Genomic DNA, 23058 nt, shown 5'->3' on the forward strand with positions numbered 1-23058 from the left:
ACAGACCCGAGTTCATCGTCGATATGCCTTGCGACAATAGAACAATGCTCTGTTTAAGTTTGTGTGCAATACGATGACGAAAGGCGTGAAGAGGCGACGAGGAGAGCGTTTTGCAAAGTGTTGCGACGAAATTTTAAGGCCAGTGATTCTACCATCTTAAAATGTCATGGCTTTTGTGACATTTTCCAGCGGATAACACACCTGTTGCGTTACAAAAACTTTTATGTAGCTGAATAACGCGCAGGTGTTAGATTGGCCATCGAAATCACATGATTTGTCACCACTTCAGCATGTTTGGTATGTTCTCGGGCAACACGTGAAAGTCCATTTAACTTCTACTTGGAATGCCTGTTTACGAATCGCATGTGACAATAATGCAATGCTGTTTATCTCGTAAACGGTGCTCATTCCAATTACTAATGGTGTTCCATTGGCGATTGATCCCACTGCCCTTTAAAGGGAACTTACCAATATTTCTCAACATAAGTTGTCTGCCTTTAACTCTTCAATGATGCTTGGCCTAAATATATATGGAATTCTGAAGCTTTCTTTACAAATTAAAACAATTGTTACATTATCAAAGAACATTGTTAGATTAAAGGCCAATAATCCAATGAAAGATACTGGTCCACCAGTTACCTCTCGGGTTACCAATTCTGGCAACTTCAGGGAATGAAAGCAGACTTCTTTGGAAGTTTCTCCTATACATTCCAGAAAGTGGTGAATAGTGAACCCATGTATTTCAATATCTTAAAAGCAGAGTGGTGTATTGAGATATATTTAGGTTTCAGATAATAGTGCCTTGAAAATGAAATTTGATTGCCCTTGCTGAACTGGAAGAAATCAAATTTGACAGGATGTCAAAGATCCTGCAATAAAAGCAAGCGGATCTAAATGCCTTTGACAAACTTCAAAGTTTACAGCATGACCCAAGACTCTCCACTTGTTATCTAAAGTTCTTCAAAGTCAATTGTTTTTATACATTTTCATATACTTTGGGTATGCAAACCACCATTGCTATATACATATTTCAAGAACATACAATGCACAACAGAAAACTCACTTGACGTAGCCAAAGCGTTTTATTGACCATGACGTGTTGTATTAGAGGTCTATTCGTCAGACCAAACCAAACATTTTGGGAATGGCTCCTTATACAAAAAAGGTATACCAGGGCAGGTCCAATGCTCAACATCCATGGGATAAAAGTAATTCCACAGAAATCTGTCTGCCCACGATTATGTTCTACAATAGTTAGGATTAGCATTGCTAGAGCATGTAACATTTGGACGAGCAAACATTCTATAGCATACCAGTAAGTGGACATCCCTGGTTGTCATAGAAACTCATCCCACATGTCCTATCAAAGTTCATCAGGCAAACACTGCACCTTGCATATTTCAGACATTATTATGCCTGTAAATGTGTTAAAACTTACTAACACAACAATGTTTTTCACACCAGTTCAAAATATTCCAGTAAAGCAATCAGCTTCTCTCTTCCTCAAAAAAAGTACTGAGGAGATGCAATTCAGAAAATATTTGGAATCATACCATTTTTCATATAAAATTTCTGAGAAATTTTGCAAAATAACTATCAATCAATTACCAATATTGGTATGAATTCTGGAATATGTGCTGTATCAGTGTTTTTTTGCGAACTGTAACAAGACAGGGGTATATAATTGGACAGACAGACAGGCACTTGCTGGCTCACAAACAGGTGAAAAACAAATCAAACACAGGTAAACAATTAGTAGGTACATGTACGTAATGTAACAAGTTACCCTAATATTTCAAGATTGTTCAAAGTCGGGCTAGATTTGTATTGTGTGCGTGAAAACTTATTCAGAAAACTGTTCTGATCAATTCATAAACCAAAAGAACTTTAAACAAATTTCACCATTCTAAATTACAATGAAAACTAAACATTTCCAAAATGTTCCTTAATCCCACTTCTGACACTAGGCAGACTTTGACAAATTATCTATGGAAAATGAACACTATCAATTTCTAGGATTAAGAGGACAATGCTTATTTTGATAATCGTTACCTTACAATTATAATGAGGTGAGCAAAATCTTAACAAAAACGCACACAAATAAAGGAAAACTGCAGGAAAAATATCATACCCTAACCAAAAATTGATACATTTATAGTGAGAGTAGTACAAAATTGTTGACTAGTAAAACTAAGTTAGACTCCTCTGAATAGCCATATAAATCCAAAGCCAGCAATAGCACAATATTAAAGTTTTGGACATCAGCTGTCTCTGTAAGGTAGATCAACATATACATCAATTTTATTGTCAATGTTATTCATTATATTTCTGTGATATATCATCTTAAACAACAGTAAACCAATGAAAGCAAGAGGCTCAAAGGGCATGTTTATCATCTATTTGACTGTGTTGAAAAATCCTTTTTTGGCTTATCAGATATTTGGAGATTGAATCATTTATTTAGAGAACATACTTCAGTTTGCAAATGTACCAAAGTATAAAAAGAAGGTTTTGACATTTTGGGCTTTTGTTAATTTGAATTAGGGTTGAGGCTGTCTAGACTTTAATTCATTATACAACTAAATACATCAGCAAGGTCAATGCTTGTAGAGAAATACAAGACATCCTAATAAAAAAAAAAAAAATTGTTAACCGTAAAGTAATAGTTAACAATGACCAAAGAGTACAGTTAGTAAAATTCTGTGATTGCTGCTATGTTATCATTTAGATGTCTCATGATTAAAATTATTACAGCCCAACTATGATAATTCAAGATTTATTGATCGTCATGAGAAGTTGTTTGTATTGAATATCCCATCATCCTTTTTCATGTCACACCAACTATATTTGCTCTATTCATCTTCAACATACCTGACCTGATGACCTTCCATGTGGGCCAAGAAGGGTTATTTTCCTGGACACTAGTCTGTCATTCAAGCAGTACAAATGTAAAATTCCAATCTTGTATTTTGTATTTTGATTACAGCATTAACAGTTCTTTAATGAGAACTACCATTGCAATAATATTGTAAGTCAAGATCATTTGCTTAAAAACCATCTGAGCCCTTCGCCTCACAGTTCCTAAAAGTATTTTCTTAAAATGGAAAAATATAACACCAGAAAACTGTACCATCACATGAATTTACAGGCACTTTCATATCAGGTGAGCTATTCCAACCAGGTAACAATAAATACTTCCAATTCAAACAGAAGCCGAGAGAAATATCCAAGCCAAATTACAGACAATGGTACAAAGGAACACAAAACAAACATAAACCACACATTCATGTCCACCATGGGACGTCCATTCCCTTCAGATCTCGTCTGTACAACTGATAGAAAAGTCAGTGTATGCCGTTCTACTTGTTAATTTTTTTGTATAATCTGTAATGAAAGATACTTGAACCTATTTCAACTGTAAGCTGGTTTTTTCATGGAGATCACCCAAATTGTTTATTAATTTACTGATGACAGTTTTTAGCTAGTTACATTATATTTCTGGAACTCCTATATCATATTATTGTATAGCAATCTAATCAAATGTTACACCAATCATCTACACATGTCCTCCACCTCCTCCACAATTTTTTAACCCATTTCTGATGTAGTTAGGACAGTTACAAACTACTCTCTCCTTGTTGTCACATAAATGTTTCGCATCTAGAGATACTTTATTCCAGTAGAAGTTAAATACATCTTAATAACATGCCTCCATGGCCTGATCACTGTTATATCTATAACAAACCCTTTACATTTGTGGATTCTTAAATATTTATGTCTTTGAACTATTCATAAAATTCCTCTTGCAGGAGGTTTTATCTACATAGGTATACAGATAAACACGTTAATATATTTTTTTTCAGTTTATCAACACTATGTTGCTGGTAATAAAATATGAGAAGGGATTATAACTGATTATTGAGATTCTGTTACTCCTTCACCTCTATATTCTAGATAAGTCGAATGAACAATAATAATTTTGATTATATGTATATATAAGTATAATTTTAGAAGGTGATTTACTATAAAGTACTTCTCCTAAGATAAATTTAAGATAGCTGAAGTATCCATACATTAACAACTCATCTAGCAAATTGTCTCCAATCCAAAACGGCATTGATATATATAAAAAATGATAAACATGTACCATTAAATGCGACTCCTTTGTCAGATTTTTCTTAGCCTTTTGGGAGACTAAATTGTAAAGAATATCATTAATGTTTTCGTATGTTGGTAATCCATGAAAAAGAATCTGTAATACAGTAAACATTAGTAGATAAAAATTATGTATAGTGCACAATAATATTAATTGATATGAAATTAAATACAGTATATTTCAATTCTCTTGAAAAATGCTAACTCTAGCTGATTGATAACTGAACATGTCTTCAAGTGAAACAATAATGATACAAATGACAGAATCCAAACACAATGTGTTTTCTGTTATGCTTGAAAGAGATTTCTATTCCATATGACTGTAATTTACATTTTGTGAATACAGGTATATAACACAGGGGAGATAACTTTACTCTTTTAGGTATTCTCAACATGCAAAGATCAGAACTGAGACTGGCCCATGGAGTGAGTATTTGTCATGTGCAGAACACTTTGATGTATGCAAAATCTATTTCTACAACACAAAGGAGATATCGGTAACTCCACAGTCCTATTTTACAACATCAGATCATTCACCGAACAGACGTCATATTTACTAGTCACTTAAACTATCAAAAGTGGTATACTCTACAGTGTGGCTGTGATGATATTAACATCTGACAGCGAAAATCTAAAGTACATGTACAATGTTATGAACAATAAAACCCAATCTACTCCAGATCCTTTGATCCAGAAAAAAATTTAATGTCATCACAGTATTTTGAGGACCTTGCTTATAATTTGAGTTTGAATACAAGTTAAAAACTGTTTTTTTTTACTTTCATTTCAAGTTACTGACTTGTATGTGGATGAGTTAAAAAAAAACCAGCTGTCTTGAGCATGAGAGAAAGAGTGAATTAGATTTAAATAAGTTTGAGGTAAATGGATTAAAATAGAGAGATCCTACAAAAAACAAACAAAAATAATATGGTACCTTGTAATAAGTGGATAATGCCCATCGTAATCCAACCCCACACTATGACAAAGTGTAAAAACTACCCAGAAATACACAAAACTTTACCAAAACCGACTGATATATAACAGATCAATATCAATTTCATAATTCAATTCCATGATGAAAGAAATCTGACCATTATAGTCAAGTGTCTATGATCTTCTGTAAAAGTTGTCATGTTTGAGAGGATTAATTTTTTCCCTATATACCAGAATTGAATAAACTTAAAAAATAGATATGCCAAAGGTAAAAAGAGTAAACTATACTCTGTTTTTTTAACTTCTGTAAAAAAAGCAATCTTCTTACTTCAAAGTTTCTTATGAAATTCGAATCAAATACCAACTTTTACAGTATATCATTTAGCATTAATCCATATACCAAGAAAATCCACTTGTGAACACAGGTATTTATAATGACTAAAGACTGGGGGAAGCATGGCCATTGCCTGACTGGCCATGGCTGCCTACACAGATAACAGACTTTTATATTAATGTCTTTACACATCAATAAGTGTCCATCACAAAGTTATGTATCACGTTTGGTACAGTCAAATCAAAGCCTGCGATATCCAGCATCCCTTTGTCATTCTGCTCTGCCACCCACATTGTTGAACTAGTAAAGCCACACGTCACCATTCTGTAGAAAGTAATGTGTATAGACTATTTAGTAATGCAATGACTGGGTATTGATTCTCAATGTAGTTTACCTTTATATAAGCCATTACATATACCCCAAGACTCAACTTCTGAATCAGTTTATAAAACTGTTTCCTAGAGAGGAAGTTTTATGTACAGGTGTTCCCCACACAGAAAGTATTTATACATGTATTCCCTACAGAGAGAAAGTGTTTATACATGTATTCCATACAGAGAGAAAGTGTTTATACATGTATTCCATACAGAGAGAAAGTGATTAATGCATGTACTCCCTACAGAGAGAAAGTGTTTATACATGTATTCCGTACAGAGAGAAAGTGTTTATACATGTATTCCCTACAGAGAGAAAGTGTTTATACATGTATTCCCTACAGAGAGAAAGTGTTTATACATGTATTCCCTACAGAGAGAAAGTGTTTATACATGTATTCCCTACAGAGAGAAAGTGTTTATACGTGTATTCCGTACAGAGAGAAAGTGTTTATACATGTATTCCCTACAGAGAGAAAGTGTTTATACATGTATTCCCTACAGAGAGAAAGTGTTTATACATGTATTCCCTACAGAGAAAAAGTGTTTATACATGTATTCCCTACAGAGAGAAAGTGATTAATGCATGTATTCCCTACAGAGAGAAAGTGTTCATACATGTATTCTGTACAGAGAAAAAGTGTTTATACATGTATTCCGTACAGAGAGAAAGTGTTTATACATGTATTCCCTACAGAGAGAAAGTGTTTATACATGTATTCCCTACAGAGAGAAAGTGTTTATACATGTATTCCATACTGAGAGAGTGTTTAATGCATGTATTCCATACAGAGAGAAGGTGTTCATACATGTATTCCCTACAGAGAGAAAGTGTTTAATGCATGAATTCCCTACAGAGAGAAAGTGTGTATTCCCTACAGAGAGAAAGTGTTCATACATGTATTCCCTACAGAGAGAAAGTGTTTAATGCATGTATTCCCTACAGAGAGAAAGTGTTTATACATGTATTCCCTACAGAGAAAAAGTGTTTTATGCATGTATTCCCTACAGAGAGAAAGTGTTTAATGCATGAATTCCCTACAGAGAGAAAGTGTTTATACATGTATTCCCTACAGAGAGAAAGTGTTTATACATGTATTCCCTACAGAGAGAAAGTGTTTATACATGTATTCCCTACAGAGAGAAAGTGTTTATACATGTATTCCCTACAGAGAGAAAGTGTTTATACATGTATTCCCTACAGAGAGAAAGTGTTTAATGCATGAATTCCCTACAGAGAGAAAGTGTTTAATACATGTATTCCCTACAGAGAGAAAGTGTTTATACATGTATTCCCTACAGAGAAAGTGTTTATACATGTATTCCCTACAGAGAAAAAGTGTTTTATGCATGTATTCCCTACAGAGAGAAAGTGTTTATACATGTATTCCCTACAGAGAGAAAGTGTTTAATGCATGAATTCCCTACAGAGAGAAAGTGTTTAATACATGTATTACCTACAGAGAGAAAGTGTTTATACATGTATACCCTACAGAGAGAGTGTTCATACATGTATTCCCTACAGAGAGAAGGTGTTCATACATGTATTCCCTACAGAGAGAAAGTGTTTAATGCATGTATTCCCTACAGAGAAAAAGTGTTCATACATGTATTCCCTACAGAGAGAAAGTGTTTAAACATGTATTCCGTACAGAGAGAAAGTGTTTATACATGTATACCCTACAGAGAGAAAGTGTTTATACATGTATTCCCCACAGAGAGGAGGTCCTATATACAGGCGTTTCCTACAGAGAGGAATCCATATGTATAATTGGTCTCTATAGAAAGGTATTCCCTATATACAAAAGTTCATTATGGAAAGGTGGCCCCTATATACAGGTTTTCTCTACACTTACTTTGCATTTGGCATGTCCATATCTTTTCTATACTGTTGTAGAGCATCCTGCGGGGAGACGTTTCCAGTAGATTTGTCCCGATTGTCTGTCAGGATCAGGAATACGTCTACTGCTTTCTTGTTTTCACTGGCCCATTTGATTGGTCCTGCAATGTCACATGGTGGAGGAGGTACCTACAGAAAAAAGTTATATTCAGCAGTCAGTCTCTGAAAATCTACATACAGGTGATAACACTTGCATAGATACAAGGAATTGTCACGTGTGTGAAATCATCAGTCATTAAATATGAAAAATGAAAACTATATTAAGAATAATTTTGCAAAACAAAATTGAATACGATTGTTTAAGTGGATTTTTACATTGATGAAACAGTTTTGTTTAATTGATCATTTGGGCAATTTTTTTGGGTTTATTGATTACAATGACAGTCTGATATTTACCCCTCTAAATACTGGTTCATCATTTTTTGGCTTGTCTTCCTCCTAGAAAGAAACCATTTATTTGGTGAAATAAATATTAATTATGTTACACAGCAATTTATTGCAAAACTATTGTGCAGTGTAACATGACTTCGATGTCACTCCTTTGTTAAATTGTTCAAACTCTGATGAATTGATTCATGAACCACACAAAGCATGAAAAAGCATTGAAGATCTGACTCCTATGTTTAAGCTTCAAATTGATTTATAAAGCTCTACAATAACACAAAGTTCACATTAATGCAAAATATATTTTATTAAAGTTCTTTCAGATAGTTTGAGAATCAATTTTTAGTATTCAGACAGTATTTTGCTAAAAAATATTGTAGATCCATATGGAATATTATCTACAAATTTGTCCTGTGTAAAATGATCTACAGACATACTCACAGGCTCTGGGAGGTTGTCTGCTATGATGATTTGAGTGGCTAGTTCATCACAGATGTCAGAGAGCTTGGAATCAGCACTGACAGGAAGGGGAGTGACACTACGGGTAAAATAAACAACATCCACCTTATCCTCACTCTTCATAGTCATTGATGTCATGGCAGCCGCAGCAATGATATTGGACAGGACTTGCGTCCCTCGTACTGCTAGCTTTCCCTTGCTCACGCCTACCCGCACTGCCACTAAGTAACGTTTTTTCGTAGCCTCCATGTTTTTCTGTGAGAAAAGTAAGCATTAGAATGCTATGGTTCCTAAAACTGGCCAAACTGCTTAAAACCAACATCAAATCTTCCATCACTATGGAAACAGTGATCTGTAATGTCAACTTATTAAATGCTAAATACTTGAATAGAATTTCAACCAAATAAGAAAATGAAGAATGTAAGGTACAAACAGAAATTGTCAGTTTATACACTCAAACATAGACACAATAACCTGTTCTAGTTTATCTGCTTAAAGAAACATTTCAGAAACATTAAATGTTGATCACTCCTTTTCCCTTACATTGATTGCACTGGTTTGATTAATCCATTGTGTAGTAAAGGATGATCAGTTACCTGCCAAACTGAAGGTTTTTCTTAAGGATCTTCAGATTGCTTTCTAGTTTCCATTGGGAAATAACAATATGAAGATCATTTTTCAAGAAATATCTGTATAAATGTATGGTGCTAAACAAAGATTGACAAATTAAGTGAAAATTCCAATAAATAATCTAAACACATCAGAATAAAATATAGCAAGTATTTGTTGAAGAATCGTTTCATGTGATTGTACCTTAATTGCAGAATCAAAGGCCGCGTCAAGGGCATGAACTATCTCCTCATTTCGTGACCACTTGGGCTTGCCCCCCTTGCCTTGTTCATATATTCTTGAGGCCAGAAGGACAGACAATGGGTCCACCCTATCCAAAAAAAGGAATTGCCAAAATTTATTCTATATTTTTTCATTTGGATAAACATTCACTTATACAACTTGAACAAATATTTTAATGAAATGTACACTTTGAATCTGAAACAAGTCTGTCTTAAAGTACTTAATTAGACAGTTCACCAGCAAGTCTACAAATCAAATTTTACACCCAGTTAATCAATAATGAAAAGATTACCTCCCTTCCTTGAGAGCATCAACATCCTGCAGCTTCTCTACCAAAACTTTACTGGTTTCACATGAAGCTTCTAACAGCCCAACAGCTGCCAGTTTCCCAAAATACTGTAGTAATGTTGTCATAGGAATAACATTGATCAGGGCCCGCCAAACCTGTACAAAACAAAATATCCATGTAATGTATTGAGCTCGTTTTAAGGAAAACCCCTGGTTTAACAACCGATTAAACAAGTGCAATGTTTATATTCATCATATTAAGTGCAATCATCAACTACTTAACCAGGAATTGAACCCAGGACTTACAACCTCTAGCTTTGGTCTTGAAATTTATCCATTTCTGAGAATAGATAATGAAATATGACGAGAGTTAGTTATTTTCCAGAAGATTTCTGATCATACATTTGATTCCTATGATCTGTTGATAATAATGTCCATCTACAAATGTGCATTATGTAACGATCAATCTTGGCATTTTAATGACATTGCTATCATTAAAGTTCACACAAAGAAAAAACCTAGTTAGATATAACAATTAACTCTAGTTTTTCTTCTAATTATTCAAGGCATCTAGACTATGTATCATCTCAGAGAAGGCTGTTCACACAACTGCAATAGTCATGTCCTGTCATGGCTTCCCTTAACAAAATACATGTAAATAGATAATGAAAGAAAGAAAAACACTTTATTTTTTCCAGTCATACATCATATATAATATAATATACATATATTATGTATACAATACACTGTATACTAAGCTAGGTTTCACTTTAAAACAATTGTTAATGATTGCAAATGTCTTGTTTAGTAGTGTCTTATCAAGTAAATAAGAGCCTTCCTATCGCTGAAGTAGGACTATGACGTCACACATCATGTGACCTTGTTTGGCCTTCAAAATATGCATATTCACCAGACGAGGTAAAGGGGATGGGGCCAGCAGTCAACTTTGTGCCCAGAGAGACAGAATACCTTGGACTTCATACATTATTGCATCATTTCAGACAAAAATATAGAGATATGAAAATATGTCAGCAAAATTCTTTCAATGCATTTTTTCCATATGGACAAATTCCTATCAAACTGACTCATTTGGTAGGACCACAGAAATGAAATGACAATTATTTTATTGTAACAAACAAAATTTTTGCATCAAACAGTTTCATTATAGGTTTTACTGTACCTCTTTAGAATTAAGGAGTTTGGTAGGTATACTCTCCAAACCAAATTTGTGTTTTTCAACCAGGCATGCCACCTGGTGGTCATCTGTGGAGTGTTTTATGGTATCCACGGTAACAAGATAATCCAGCACCTTCCGTACATCCTCAGAAGCTCCATCCTTGTCAAATTCTTTCTTAGCCTCGTCAATTCCTTTTACTAGATATTTGAAGATAAGGCAGGTAGCTGAAAAGTTTCAAATGCAAACTTCAAATATATTTTAAAATTTTAAAATGAACTGATGATTCAAAAACCCATTTTCAGTTACATAATGTGTATATTGTATTGTATGTATATACAGGGAACTTTTTTGCCGCTGTTTAATTTTGTCTGTTGTGCGTTTTCACAAAAAGGGAGAAATAAACAGTTGGGTGATAATATTTCCTGTTACAGCTGAAATGTTTATGTATTTTGATGTATTTAGTATACAAATTTCAAACATTGCAAAAATAAGAGTTTGATCTGAGGTCGAAAGATATCCATGACTAAGAATATATACAGATACAAATCTATGTGCAAAAAGGATATTTTCCTGAACACATAGATAGAAATGATAGGATCATACAATACTAAAAATTAACATGTACAATACCAAAGATTTTATCATACAAGTCAGAAACTTTTCAAACAATCTAAATTGGTGTTATTCTCACTCTCTATCTCTTTCCTTGGTAACATCACAATGCCATGAAGCTATGAAGTCATAAAGGAAACAATGGGAGCCTTCAAACAATCACAGGTTTGCCGGGTCATATTAATGTGTGTTGTGGCAGGCAGTGAATAACACAAAAGTCATGTGATGGGTGCATGTTGTAATATGGATAACAAGGTAGCTATGTGATAGAATTTAACGTGACACAAGCATTTAGGTAAGTGTCATATCAAGTCATTGGAAAATTTAATAAAGTTAATATGACACAGACATCAATAAACAAAACACATATAATCAACTTATAAAAGCTTCAGATTTTAACAATGCTGTGATGTCATCCTTTAATGATATCAAAAAGATGATGTCATAGTGGTTCTATTATACATGTATCATACTGGACAGAATAAGTTTGATAAGTAATATCGTATATGAATATTGTAGAGAATAAATCTATTTTTATCATAAAGTGCGCAAAAGATTTTTTGAAAACATGCAAATGTTATTCAATACCAACTGTTTTCTAGAGGAAATTCTTCATCACTTTTCAACACAGGCCAACTCATATAAACCAAAAAATGGTACTGCACTCAGATGCTGTTTCTATTTATATGATAAAAATACTGTTTATATTTATATATTTACAAGTTCAGTATCAGTCTACACTAGAGTACACCAATGTTAACATTCACGACCCAGACATTAGTCCTATATTATAAGTTTCACTATATTCATTTCTGAAGTGGAGGCCCATTTCTGATTCATCAACAAGACACCCCTCCCTCTAGCCCATGTTCTTAAGTGTAGTATACAGAGGCCTCATCTAACTACAACCATATGCTGGATAACTCTGTAACCTCACAACAGTTGAACATCGCAGCAGACAAGAATTCTTACGTTTTTTCTTCTATGGTGATTTTTAGGTTTTTTTTAAACATATCTTTTCTGCGCTGTGTATACTACAGACAGATGGTAATTCCTTTTCTAAAGAGAAGTCATCACAAGTACACAGTAAAAACCATAACCTGTTTCTTTAAAATCTTAGGCATGCAGCTGTTTTCTAGCTAACTTCATAATTTATATTTTCCAATATCATGCCATGTAGCTGGTTTACATATTGATACCAAGATTGACCGAGGATGCCTCCAATGTTAGAGCATCTTAATCTAAATTCAAGTACCAAGGTGTGTGGTTCAAACTCTTCCTGAGGCAGATTGTGTTTTTTGGGAAGTTAAGATCACAAATTGTCCTGTGCTGTTGTGTCCTTGAGCAAGGCAATTTATACAAATTGCTCTCATTACACGTTGTGAGATATCTGCAAGGTATTCAGTAAGGTATCCATCTACTACTTAAAGGAGACTTGGCTTAATAATGATCCTGACTGTTCAAGCCCAAACAACAAAACATGTCTTTCATCAGAGGCCAAGTATCTGTTGCCATTTTATCAAACCCAGTTAGAAGATAAGGAGAGGCCATAAGCCAGCATATGCATGACTTTAATTAAACATTATATATCAGTCCAGTGTCAGACGAGTATGCCATGGACTCAACATTAATTCCATTGAGAGGCCATGGTGTCCATGTTATATCATATCCATTGAGAGGCCATGGTGTCCATGTTTTATCATATCTATTGAGAGGCCATGGTGTCCATGTTATATCATATCCATTGAGAGGCCATGGTGTCCATGTTATATCATATCCGTTGAGAGGCCAGGTGTCCATGTTATATCATATCCATTGAGAGGCCAGGTGTCCATGTTATATCATATCCATTGAGAGGCCAGGTGTCCATGTTATATCATATCCATTGAGAGGCCAGGTGTCCATGTTATATCATATCCATTGAGAGGCTAGGTGTCCATGTTATATCATATCCATTGAGAGGCCATGGTATCCATGTTATTTACTATCTATTGAGAGGCTACAGTGTCCATCTTTTTCCATATCCAGTGAGAAGCATGAGTGTCATGTTCTATTATATCCAAAGAGAGGTTAGGTTGACCATGTTATATCATATCCAGTGAGAGGTCCGGATGATAATATCATATCAAGTGGCAGGCCAGTATGTTCATGTTATATAATATCCAGTAAGTGGCCTATGTGTCATGCTATATGATATCCAATGAGAGGCATGTATGTCCATGTTATATCATATACAACTAGAGGTCAAGGGGTCCATGTTATATCATCATGTGGGATGCCAGGATGTCATGCTATATCACATCAAGTGAGGCACAAGGATGTTATGTTATATCATAACCAGTGAGAGGCCAGGGCATTCATCTTACATCAGATAATACATTTGTTGTCAAACAAGAATTAGCAAGCTTGTGACGTCATACGATGGAATGTCATATCATCACTTGATAAAGGAAAGTTATCTTGTGTTACCATTTTTTTGTCCATTCAAGCAAGACAAAGTGCACAGAATGTTGAATTCATAGAAACATTTCACACAAAAAATGATTCACATCCTGTGGTTATAAGATAAACAAATATTTTAAGTTGTGGCTAAGTATTGCTATACAGTTAGCAAATCAATAAAAAGTTGGACCTTTTTCATTCTTTCTCTTGTATTTGCCTTTTATTTTGAATTCCTCTTAAGAAAGAGCAATAATAAATTTAAACTGCCAAATCCAAGATGGCTGCCTGTCAGCCATTTGTTTTTTCTGATCAGTCACATAATCAAACAGGCACCATAAAGGACCAAGGGGGCCCTACTAATGAAATTTCAGAATGACCAATATCTAGTAAATCTCAAGAAATAGAATTAACAAAAAATCTGTCAGTGATTATAAATAAACAGAACATTATATCTTTTAAATTGTCACATTCGTAAAGTCTGCCAAATTATCCTCTGATAGTGATAGACAATGTACCTCACATCTCCAAGGGTGTGACAGAGAGCCAGGTGTTCAGTCATCATCTGGTAGTGATAGACAATGTACCTCACATCTCCAAGGGTGTGACAGTCAGAGCCTGCTAAGTCATCATCTGGTAGTGATAGACAATGTACCTCACATCTCCAAGGGTGTGACAGTTAGAGCCTGCTCATTCATCATCTGGTAGTGATAGACAATGTACCTCACATCTCCAAGGGTGTGACAGTCAGAACCTGGTGTTCAGTCATCATCTGGTAGTGATAGACAATGTACCTCACATCTCCAAGGGTGTGACAGTCAGAGTCTGATGTTCAGTCATCATCTGGTAGTGAAAGACAATGTACCTCACATCTCTAAGGGTGTGACAGTCAGAGCCTGCTCAGTCATCATCTGGTAGTGATAGACAATGTACCTCACATCTCCAAGGGTGTGACAGTTAGAGCCTGCTCAGTCATCATCTGGTAGTGATAGACAATGTACCTCACATCTCCAAGGGTGTGACAGTCAGAACCTGCTCAGTCATCATCTGGTAGTGATAGACAATGTACCTCACATCTCCAAGGGTGTGACAGTCAGAGCCTGCTCAGTCATCATCTGGTAGTGATAGACAATGTACCTCACATCTCCAAGGGTGTGACAGAGAGAGCCTGCTCAGTCATTCCCTGGTATCTAGTGATACATAATGCAACTTAAATCTCTCAGGATGTAACAAGGAGAGCCAGCAGTTTAGTCAACACCTGGGATTGATAAGATATTGTAACTTTCATCTCCCCTAGCTGAAACAGTGACAGCCTGCAATTAAGTCAACTTGAGGCAAAGATATATGTGACAGTGCGAGCCTGTAGCCCAGTTAGCTCCTGGTAATGATAGACATTGTAACTTACATCTCCAAGGATGTGACAGTGAGAGCCTGTAGCTCAGTTAGCTCCTGGTAATGATAGACATTGTAACTTACATCTCCCAGGATGTGACAGTGAGAGCCTGTAGCTCGGTTAGCTCCTAGTAATGATAGACATTGTAACTTACATCTCCCAGGATGTGACAGTGAGAGCCAGTAGTTCAGTCATCCCCTGGCAGTGATAAACTTTGTAAAATCTCCAAGGATGTGACAGTGAAAATCATTTGCGAGTACATCATTTTGCCAATGTTGATCAAGAAATTACTTTGAAGTCGTGAAGATGAGCTATTTGAGACATAAACTCTGGAAAACTCCCATATAATCCACTTATAGCTTTATATTGGCCATTTTGTTTATGAGAATCATGTTACTATACCTGAAAAGTGATTTAGTCATGTGACACATAACCAGATCTGTACTTAGACAAAAGAAGTGAATGGGAACACTTCATACACTTTTCGGTTTAAAGAGTGGAGTTGTTTTCAGGGTAAGATGACAGGACTTCGATAGACTAGACAAATTGTGCAGTGTTTTAAGTTACTCTTTGCATCATGTTTATACTATTTATACTGTAAATGTCCAAGCAATAATGACTTTAACTGTTTATTTTGAAAATCAATAAAACTGATATTTTGCATGTTAATCTCTGTTACTGTTCATACCTTAGCACCTTTCCACCAAAATAATTGCATCAAGCATTTATGTTTTTATCTATGTGGCACACCTGCACAACCTCTGACCTATAGCTGTACATTTTGAATGACAACATTTTTTGGGGTGTCATTTGAAAGTTCAGAGTTCTGAAGATTTCTGAATATGAAAGTAATATATATCTAGTAGATTTGATTGTGATACTATGATAAGGTATATATAAATTCAACAGAAGTGTAAATGAAAACAAATTAACAATGGAATAACAAGGGCATCTTCAAGGGATTTGTACAAATAAATGAAATCAGTGACTTTCCTCGTGTATTAACATGAAAATAAATACCAAGTGAAATATCAGTGATTTACAGTAATCTCTTTGTCTTGCTACAAAATGTCACACATGGAACCTTCAATTCTGCCATGACATGTTCAAGGTAATGAGAGAGCGAAAGTGATTGTAATCTCTGGAGTATCCTGGAGCCTGCAGCTCAGTCAACACCTGGTGGTGACAGACATTGTAAAATCTTCAAAAAAGTGACAGTTAGAGATTGCTCAGTCAGTCTCTTGTTATATATACATAGAACCTGGTTTATTATCTCCTTTGAAAGTAAGTACTCTGTTGGATTTATTTTCACTTATGATGAATTTATACCTTATGATGGATCCACCCCCAGTTATCATTCCTAAGAATTTTAAATATTGAACTTTAATGAATGTTTTGTTGGTATCAAATGTTTTGCTTATTTAGTGATGTAAACAAAAATGGCAAAAATATACTTTTGTCCATTTTGTGTGTACCAGTTTTACATCTTACTGTTTAGTTTTGATTCAGATGATGCCTTTCAATTGCAATTAATTAACAATTTTGATCATTAAATTGTAAACTAGCAGTAGTTACCTTGTTAATACATTAACGTATTGTCATGATTTTCAGAGGTGATGAGGAATAGGACTTGAACAAACAAATGCAAACAGTAACATTTTTATCAAGATTTTCACAAAAATAGATCATTTTATACTTTTCAAAAGTTCTCAACTGTCCTTGATAGACATTTTCTACCACAAATATATGTTGTTACTAACAGCTGAAAATTAAAACAAATGGTCTTTATTTGTATATACATGTGCATTAAGAACCATAGAAGTAAAACTTTTCAGACAGACCCTTCTGGCAAAGAGGAAGTTGTGTCCATTTACAGCAAGTAGAATGTGATGCATACTGACAACTTAACAGTGATAGCTAGTGAACAGCTGCGTACCAGAAGTGGTACCCAGGCAAGATTACATCAATGGAAGTATAATGCTCTGTAGAACAGTGGAATCAATACGGAGATAAAAATACAGCAGTCCTATAAACAATCACTCTAAGGCTTCTAAATCATTTACACTGTGCATCACAACAAATACATATTTGTGATTTAAACAGTTTTCCAAATCAAAATTTTGAGTTAACACAACATATATATAAATAAAGAAAAAGAGAATGTTGAAAACTTGATCCACAGTTTTCTGTTGATCCCATCAAAGCTTTATTTACAATTTCAATTCATCTACAGATTCTCATGTAAGATGTATCTATTTATGTTTATTGTAGAATGATTATGATAGGTATATCCTTTATTTCAGCTGATATAATATAAGACAATCCAGGTTTTCAGTTTGCTTCTTCCTGAGATACACAAACTAGCCCAGCATATACCTATTAGTCTAAAGGTCAAACCTCTAAACAAACTTCAATATCAAACATGTAGAAAGTTTGTTGGTTTACTATTATTTTGTTATGTCCTATTAACAGCCAGGGTCATTTAAGGACATGCCAGGGTTGGGTGGTGGAGGAAAGCTGGAGATCCTACCTGCGGCCAGTACCTGGCAACTGCCCCACATAGATCTCGAACCCACAACCAAGAGGTAGAGGTCAGACACTTTAACCACTCGATCACAACAGCCCCATACATGTACAAAGGAATGTCACTCTGAATATGGGACATTCTGTTAACCTTTGACTTTTGGCAATTACAGAAGTCAAATAAAAAAGGGGCAATACATAAATGAAACAGACATGCCCTTTCCTATTTGAGAGTGAACGCTCATTTATGGGAGTTAAAAACAGTACATTTAATTTTGAGCAGAACAAATTGCATGTTCGCTGAGCTAATGGGGCCATGAATGGCAAACAGACAAATGCTGATCTGGAAGAATTTGACAAGGGGAGATAATTACAACAAGAATTTAAATTCTGCCAATAACTCAGCACTGTCCAACATGATACAAACTCAATTCAGTTAAATGATAACTAAAGGGTCTTATATTCTGCTATGTGTGTATTAATGTGTGGCCACTGATGTTCTCAATATAAGGTACCGATTGATGACTTATCATGTCATCAGTAACCTATTTAATCCTGGGACTGCGATATTCCTGTACATAAAATATCTTTTCAATAATGATAGTAAATGCATTTAATCAACAAAAAATACTTGTATAAGGTGTCCAGTGTTATATGCAGGTCCATCACACAAAAGTTTAACTGTGCATTAAATCATGCTGATATTAAACTTACACAGTTAAGCTATGCCACAGTTGATCTGTACATGTGCATAGCTCCATGGAAGGCAGTAATACCTCCCATGCTTTATGAAGTACATGTGTTGGACCAACAAGCCTGTGTTTCTGATACAACAGTACAGATATATATATACATGTATGTAGAATCAACAGTGGAATCTACAACACATTCACAGACACCCAGTAAACTATATTTACAAGTTACAATTCAGATACAGCAAGGATTTTAATGTAAATATCAGTTGAAATATTATAGTTAATCAAAATCTGAAGTGGATTTAAATGTCAACTAATGATCTACTATATGTACTTAAAAGATTTCAATTTTCAGGTTTTTTAAAATAAATACTGTTATATCATACAAGTTTTTTCTACAATTATTTGGTAAATGAGTCACAACAGCTACATATACTACTCTAGACAGCATAACACACATGTGATGAAACAAACAAAATTATATAACATTGTATTCTGTGAAAATTGAAAGTGATGAAGTGAAAATTACAAATGGAATCAACAGTACATTGTTCACCATTTTTGTTAAATCAAATCTTAAATGTAATAAAGTGTCCTAGTATGTGATTGTAGCATCATAACATCATGTTTACAGCACATAGATGTACATCTGATGTAACTGTAGAATGTGCACAATCCTATCATGTAACTGCATCACACCCTCCTTTGATATGACTGTAGTAATCCATCCCTTAATGTGTATGTAGTACACTTTTATATGCGACTTGTACATTCCTATAATGTGACTGAAGTACACCTCTATGATGTGACTTAAGTACACCCCAATGATGTGACTTAAGTACACCCCTATGATGTGACTTGTACTCCTATAATGTGACTGTAGTACACCCCTATGATGTGACTGTTATACTCCTATAATGTGACTGAAGTACACCCCAATGATGTGACTGTTGTACACCCCTATGATGTAACTGAAGTACATCCCTATGATGTGACTTATACTCCTGTGATGTAACTGAAGTACACCCCTATGATGTGACTGAAGTACATCCCTACAATGTGACTGAAGAACACCCCTTTGATGTGACTTGTACCCCTATAATGTAACTGTTGTACTCCTGTGATGTAACTGAAGTACACCCCTATGATATGACTGAAGTACACCCCTATGATATGACTGAAGTACACCTGTATGATGTGACTGTTGTACTCCTGTAATGTGACTGAAGTACACCCCTATGATGTGACTAGTACACCCTCCTTTCATGTGACTGTTGTACATCCTTGACATACACCCCTATGATGTGACTAGTACACCCTCCTTTCATGTGACTGTTGTACATCCTTATGACATACACCCCTATGATGTGACTAGTACACCCTCCTTTCATGTGACTGTTGTACATCCTTATGACATACACCCCTATGATGTGACTAGTACACCCTCCTTTCATGTGATTGTTGTACAGCCTTATGACATACACCCCTATGATGTGACTAGTACACCCTCCTTTCATGTGACTGTTGTACAGCCTTATGACATACACCCCTATGATGTGACTAGTAAACCCTCCTTTCATGTGACTGTTGTACATCCTTATGACATACACCCCTATGATGTGACTAGTACACCTGCTATTCATATGACTGTTGTACATCCTTATGACATGACTGTAGTAAACCCTCCTTTCATGGGAATGTTGTACATCCCTTAGATGTGACTGAGCGCACTCTCCTTTCATTCAACTGTAATATAACCTTACATAATGCAGCTGTGGTACAATTTCCTATGATGTGACTGTAGTACATTTTCCCTTGATGTGACTGCAGCACACCCTCCATATATGGCTGTAGTCCACCACCCTTTGATATGACCAAAGCAGTTTCCTGTGATGTGACCGTAGTACATTCTTCTTTGATGTGACTGTATTACACACCTTGGATATGACTGCAGCACATCCTGTTTTAGTGACTTACGCTCACCTTCTTTTGATGTGACCAAACTATTCTCTTATGATGTGACAGTAGGTATACCCTCCAATGATGTACACAACCATGGTATATCATCCTGAAAATTACTTTTATACATCCTCCTATGATGTGACTGTGGTACACTGTCCTATGATACACTCCTAAAACTGTTGTACACCCTCCTATGATGTGACTGTGTATGTTGTGGTACATACACTCCGGTGACTGTAGTATACCCTCCTATAGTGTGTACTAGTACCTAACTGGCCCACATCGTAGGTATTCAGCCTTCACACAACTTTTACACTAGACTACCAACCCAGACAATTATGTTCACATTCATCTCATACCAATTGCATAATTCTCTACAACTCAAGCTAACATATTCAATAGAGAAAAGGAAAATTGCAAGCCAGCAACAATCGCACTCTAACTTTTACATTTTTTTTATTTCTATTTCACACTTAAGTTATATTCTTAAGAGCATTTGATGCAGAATAATAGTTACAATCTGACACTTAGGCATATTGTACAAATAAAATGTTTCACTCCTTTCTATTGATATCTAATCCTGACATATTTTAATTACACAAACTAAATTCACAATGGCATCCTATTTACTGTTTGCTAATCATAAGTGTCCTGAATAAAAACTAAAACTAGAAAACAAATTTGGCACTTGAATGTTCCAGCAATTGAACTGAACAGTATTGCATCTCATGCATCTCTTTATAAAAAGCTTTCTTTATTTCAGCAAAATCTGATTCCATGACAGTTTTATAATGTGTAGCAGACAGTGCCAAAAATGAATCATATCAAATAAATTTATATGGTAAGAAGATGGGTTCATGCACTCTTTCAATGAAGTAACCCTGGTAACTCTTAGTCATAATAAACCACTCAGCTAGAGATTTTCTCTAAAATTTGACAGGTTGAGTGTACGAAAAGTAAGCCTGTGGTCCTAGATTTAAATGCAATCAGAGGCAATAAAATAAAAAGGCCTATGTTATAGTGACATTCATGTTGGGATTGTGGTAATGATACTTGGTGTTACTTTCACAAGCATTGTTGTGACCCCTGGAAACTTGAAAACATGTTCTTTCCTGCTGAGGGAGTATATGCTAACCCCAATATAATGCCTGGCTAGAGAGAGCATTGGGCAAAAGACTAGTATGTCAGTGGTCCTGGATTTGAATCCTTGCAGAGGCATTGTAATAAACAAGCTTCTGTAACTACACATAACAATTTACATAAATATCCAATGTAGTCATTTTCTATATGTGTACTTGGTTGTGTAGATTTGAATACATATAGAAGTATTTGTTGTAAAATTTGATATAACATTTTCAACAAATCTTGGAATATCTTGTTTCTATAATTTCTGTACAAAAACTGCTTCAAAAGTTGAATCAGATGAACAAGTTTTGTATGCTTCTGATTACAGTTTTAAAGCTGAATACAGAAAAATCTTGGCTTAAAAACGACAACAGAGCATGAAAACAACAACACAGCAGTCAATCACTCTAAAATATTTTTCAACTTACCATCACTTGCCCCTTTTATATGACCAAGACGTAACACATCCCTATGTGTCCAGCCACAGTAGCTAATCTGGCGTGTAACACTCTCTGCCAAACTTAGTGGTGTTTGTTGATTATACCATTGGCTGACTGCATGTTTTAGGGACCTACCCCATCCTCTAGTATTTTCTGTCAATGATTTTTGATAACTTAAAAACTGAAATAATTCCCTTGGAGATTTACATATCTTTAGGAATGTTTGATATGCTTGTTGTTTTATATCTTTATCTGTAGACTTTGCACATAGTGCCACAGTGAACAGCAATGTGTCTTTTTTCACTGAATTTCTCTCTGTGTGACATTTTAAAACTTCCGTCAAAATCTCTTTTCCTTTGTGATCATTGAGCAACTCCGTTAAAAATTGTGTTTTTTCGGTTGTACAACAATTCCCGATAACTTTATACACTGCTCCATCAGTACATAAATGAAGAAATCTTTTGAATGCATCAAAGTTGCACATTTCTGGCGAAGCCATGGTCACCGAACTTCCTCCTAGAATGGGAGAACAACATTATAAAATTGTGATATATTGGAAAAAAATCTTCATTGCCATACTATGAATTCTTTACATTATATGTACATGTAAATTATCGCCAAGTAAGCAACAGTTACTAGCATACAATGTCAAATAATCGTATTTAATGCAAGATATGCTCTATAGACAGACGTTACAAACAGTTACTTCAATAACAGGAGCTCGAGTGTACACCTGTGCCAATATACATGCAAACAATGATCAGTGATGTGCTTCCAAAAGATGATAAATTTGCTCATATAAAGACGCAAAACAACGCTTCACCTGTGTATAATTAAAAGTACCGCCGTCGATAATGATATCACGACTGCCAGGTACGTTAGACAGTGGAATGGGAGAAATATTTCAGGAATTTACAGCATGCTCATCGCAGTTCAAGCTCATCGACGATGGGGCGAACTTCCGATGTGGTCTACGTCACAGGAATCGCCGTGCCGCTTACAACATAAGCAAA

General features: G+C 35.1%; 1 protein-coding gene across 1 annotated transcript; it reads right to left on the reverse strand.

Moving 5' to 3' along the window:
* Positions 1-1063: 1063 nt before the first annotated feature.
* On the reverse strand, positions 1064-22980 carry LOC132549844 (RNA-binding protein Ro60-like). Its single transcript, XM_060213819.1, has 9 exons — positions 22869-22980; positions 22034-22561; positions 10860-11080; positions 9684-9835; positions 9353-9479; positions 8522-8794; positions 8093-8134; positions 7653-7825; positions 1064-5746 (listed from the first exon to the last, which is right to left on the reverse strand). Exons 2-9 carry the CDS (start codon positions 22542-22544, stop codon positions 5614-5616), a joined length of 1632 nt encoding a protein of 543 aa, XP_060069802.1. The 5' UTR covers positions 22545-22561; positions 22869-22980; the 3' UTR covers positions 1064-5613.
* Positions 22981-23058: the final 78 nt, after the last annotated feature.

Source organism: Ylistrum balloti, unplaced genomic scaffold (genome assembly GCF_031769215.1).
Source record: "Ylistrum balloti isolate Yb309-2 unplaced genomic scaffold, AGI_CSIRO_Ybal_v1 Utg370078, whole genome shotgun sequence".
Classification (NCBI taxonomy): domain Eukaryota; kingdom Metazoa; phylum Mollusca; class Bivalvia; order Pectinida; family Pectinidae; genus Ylistrum; species Ylistrum balloti.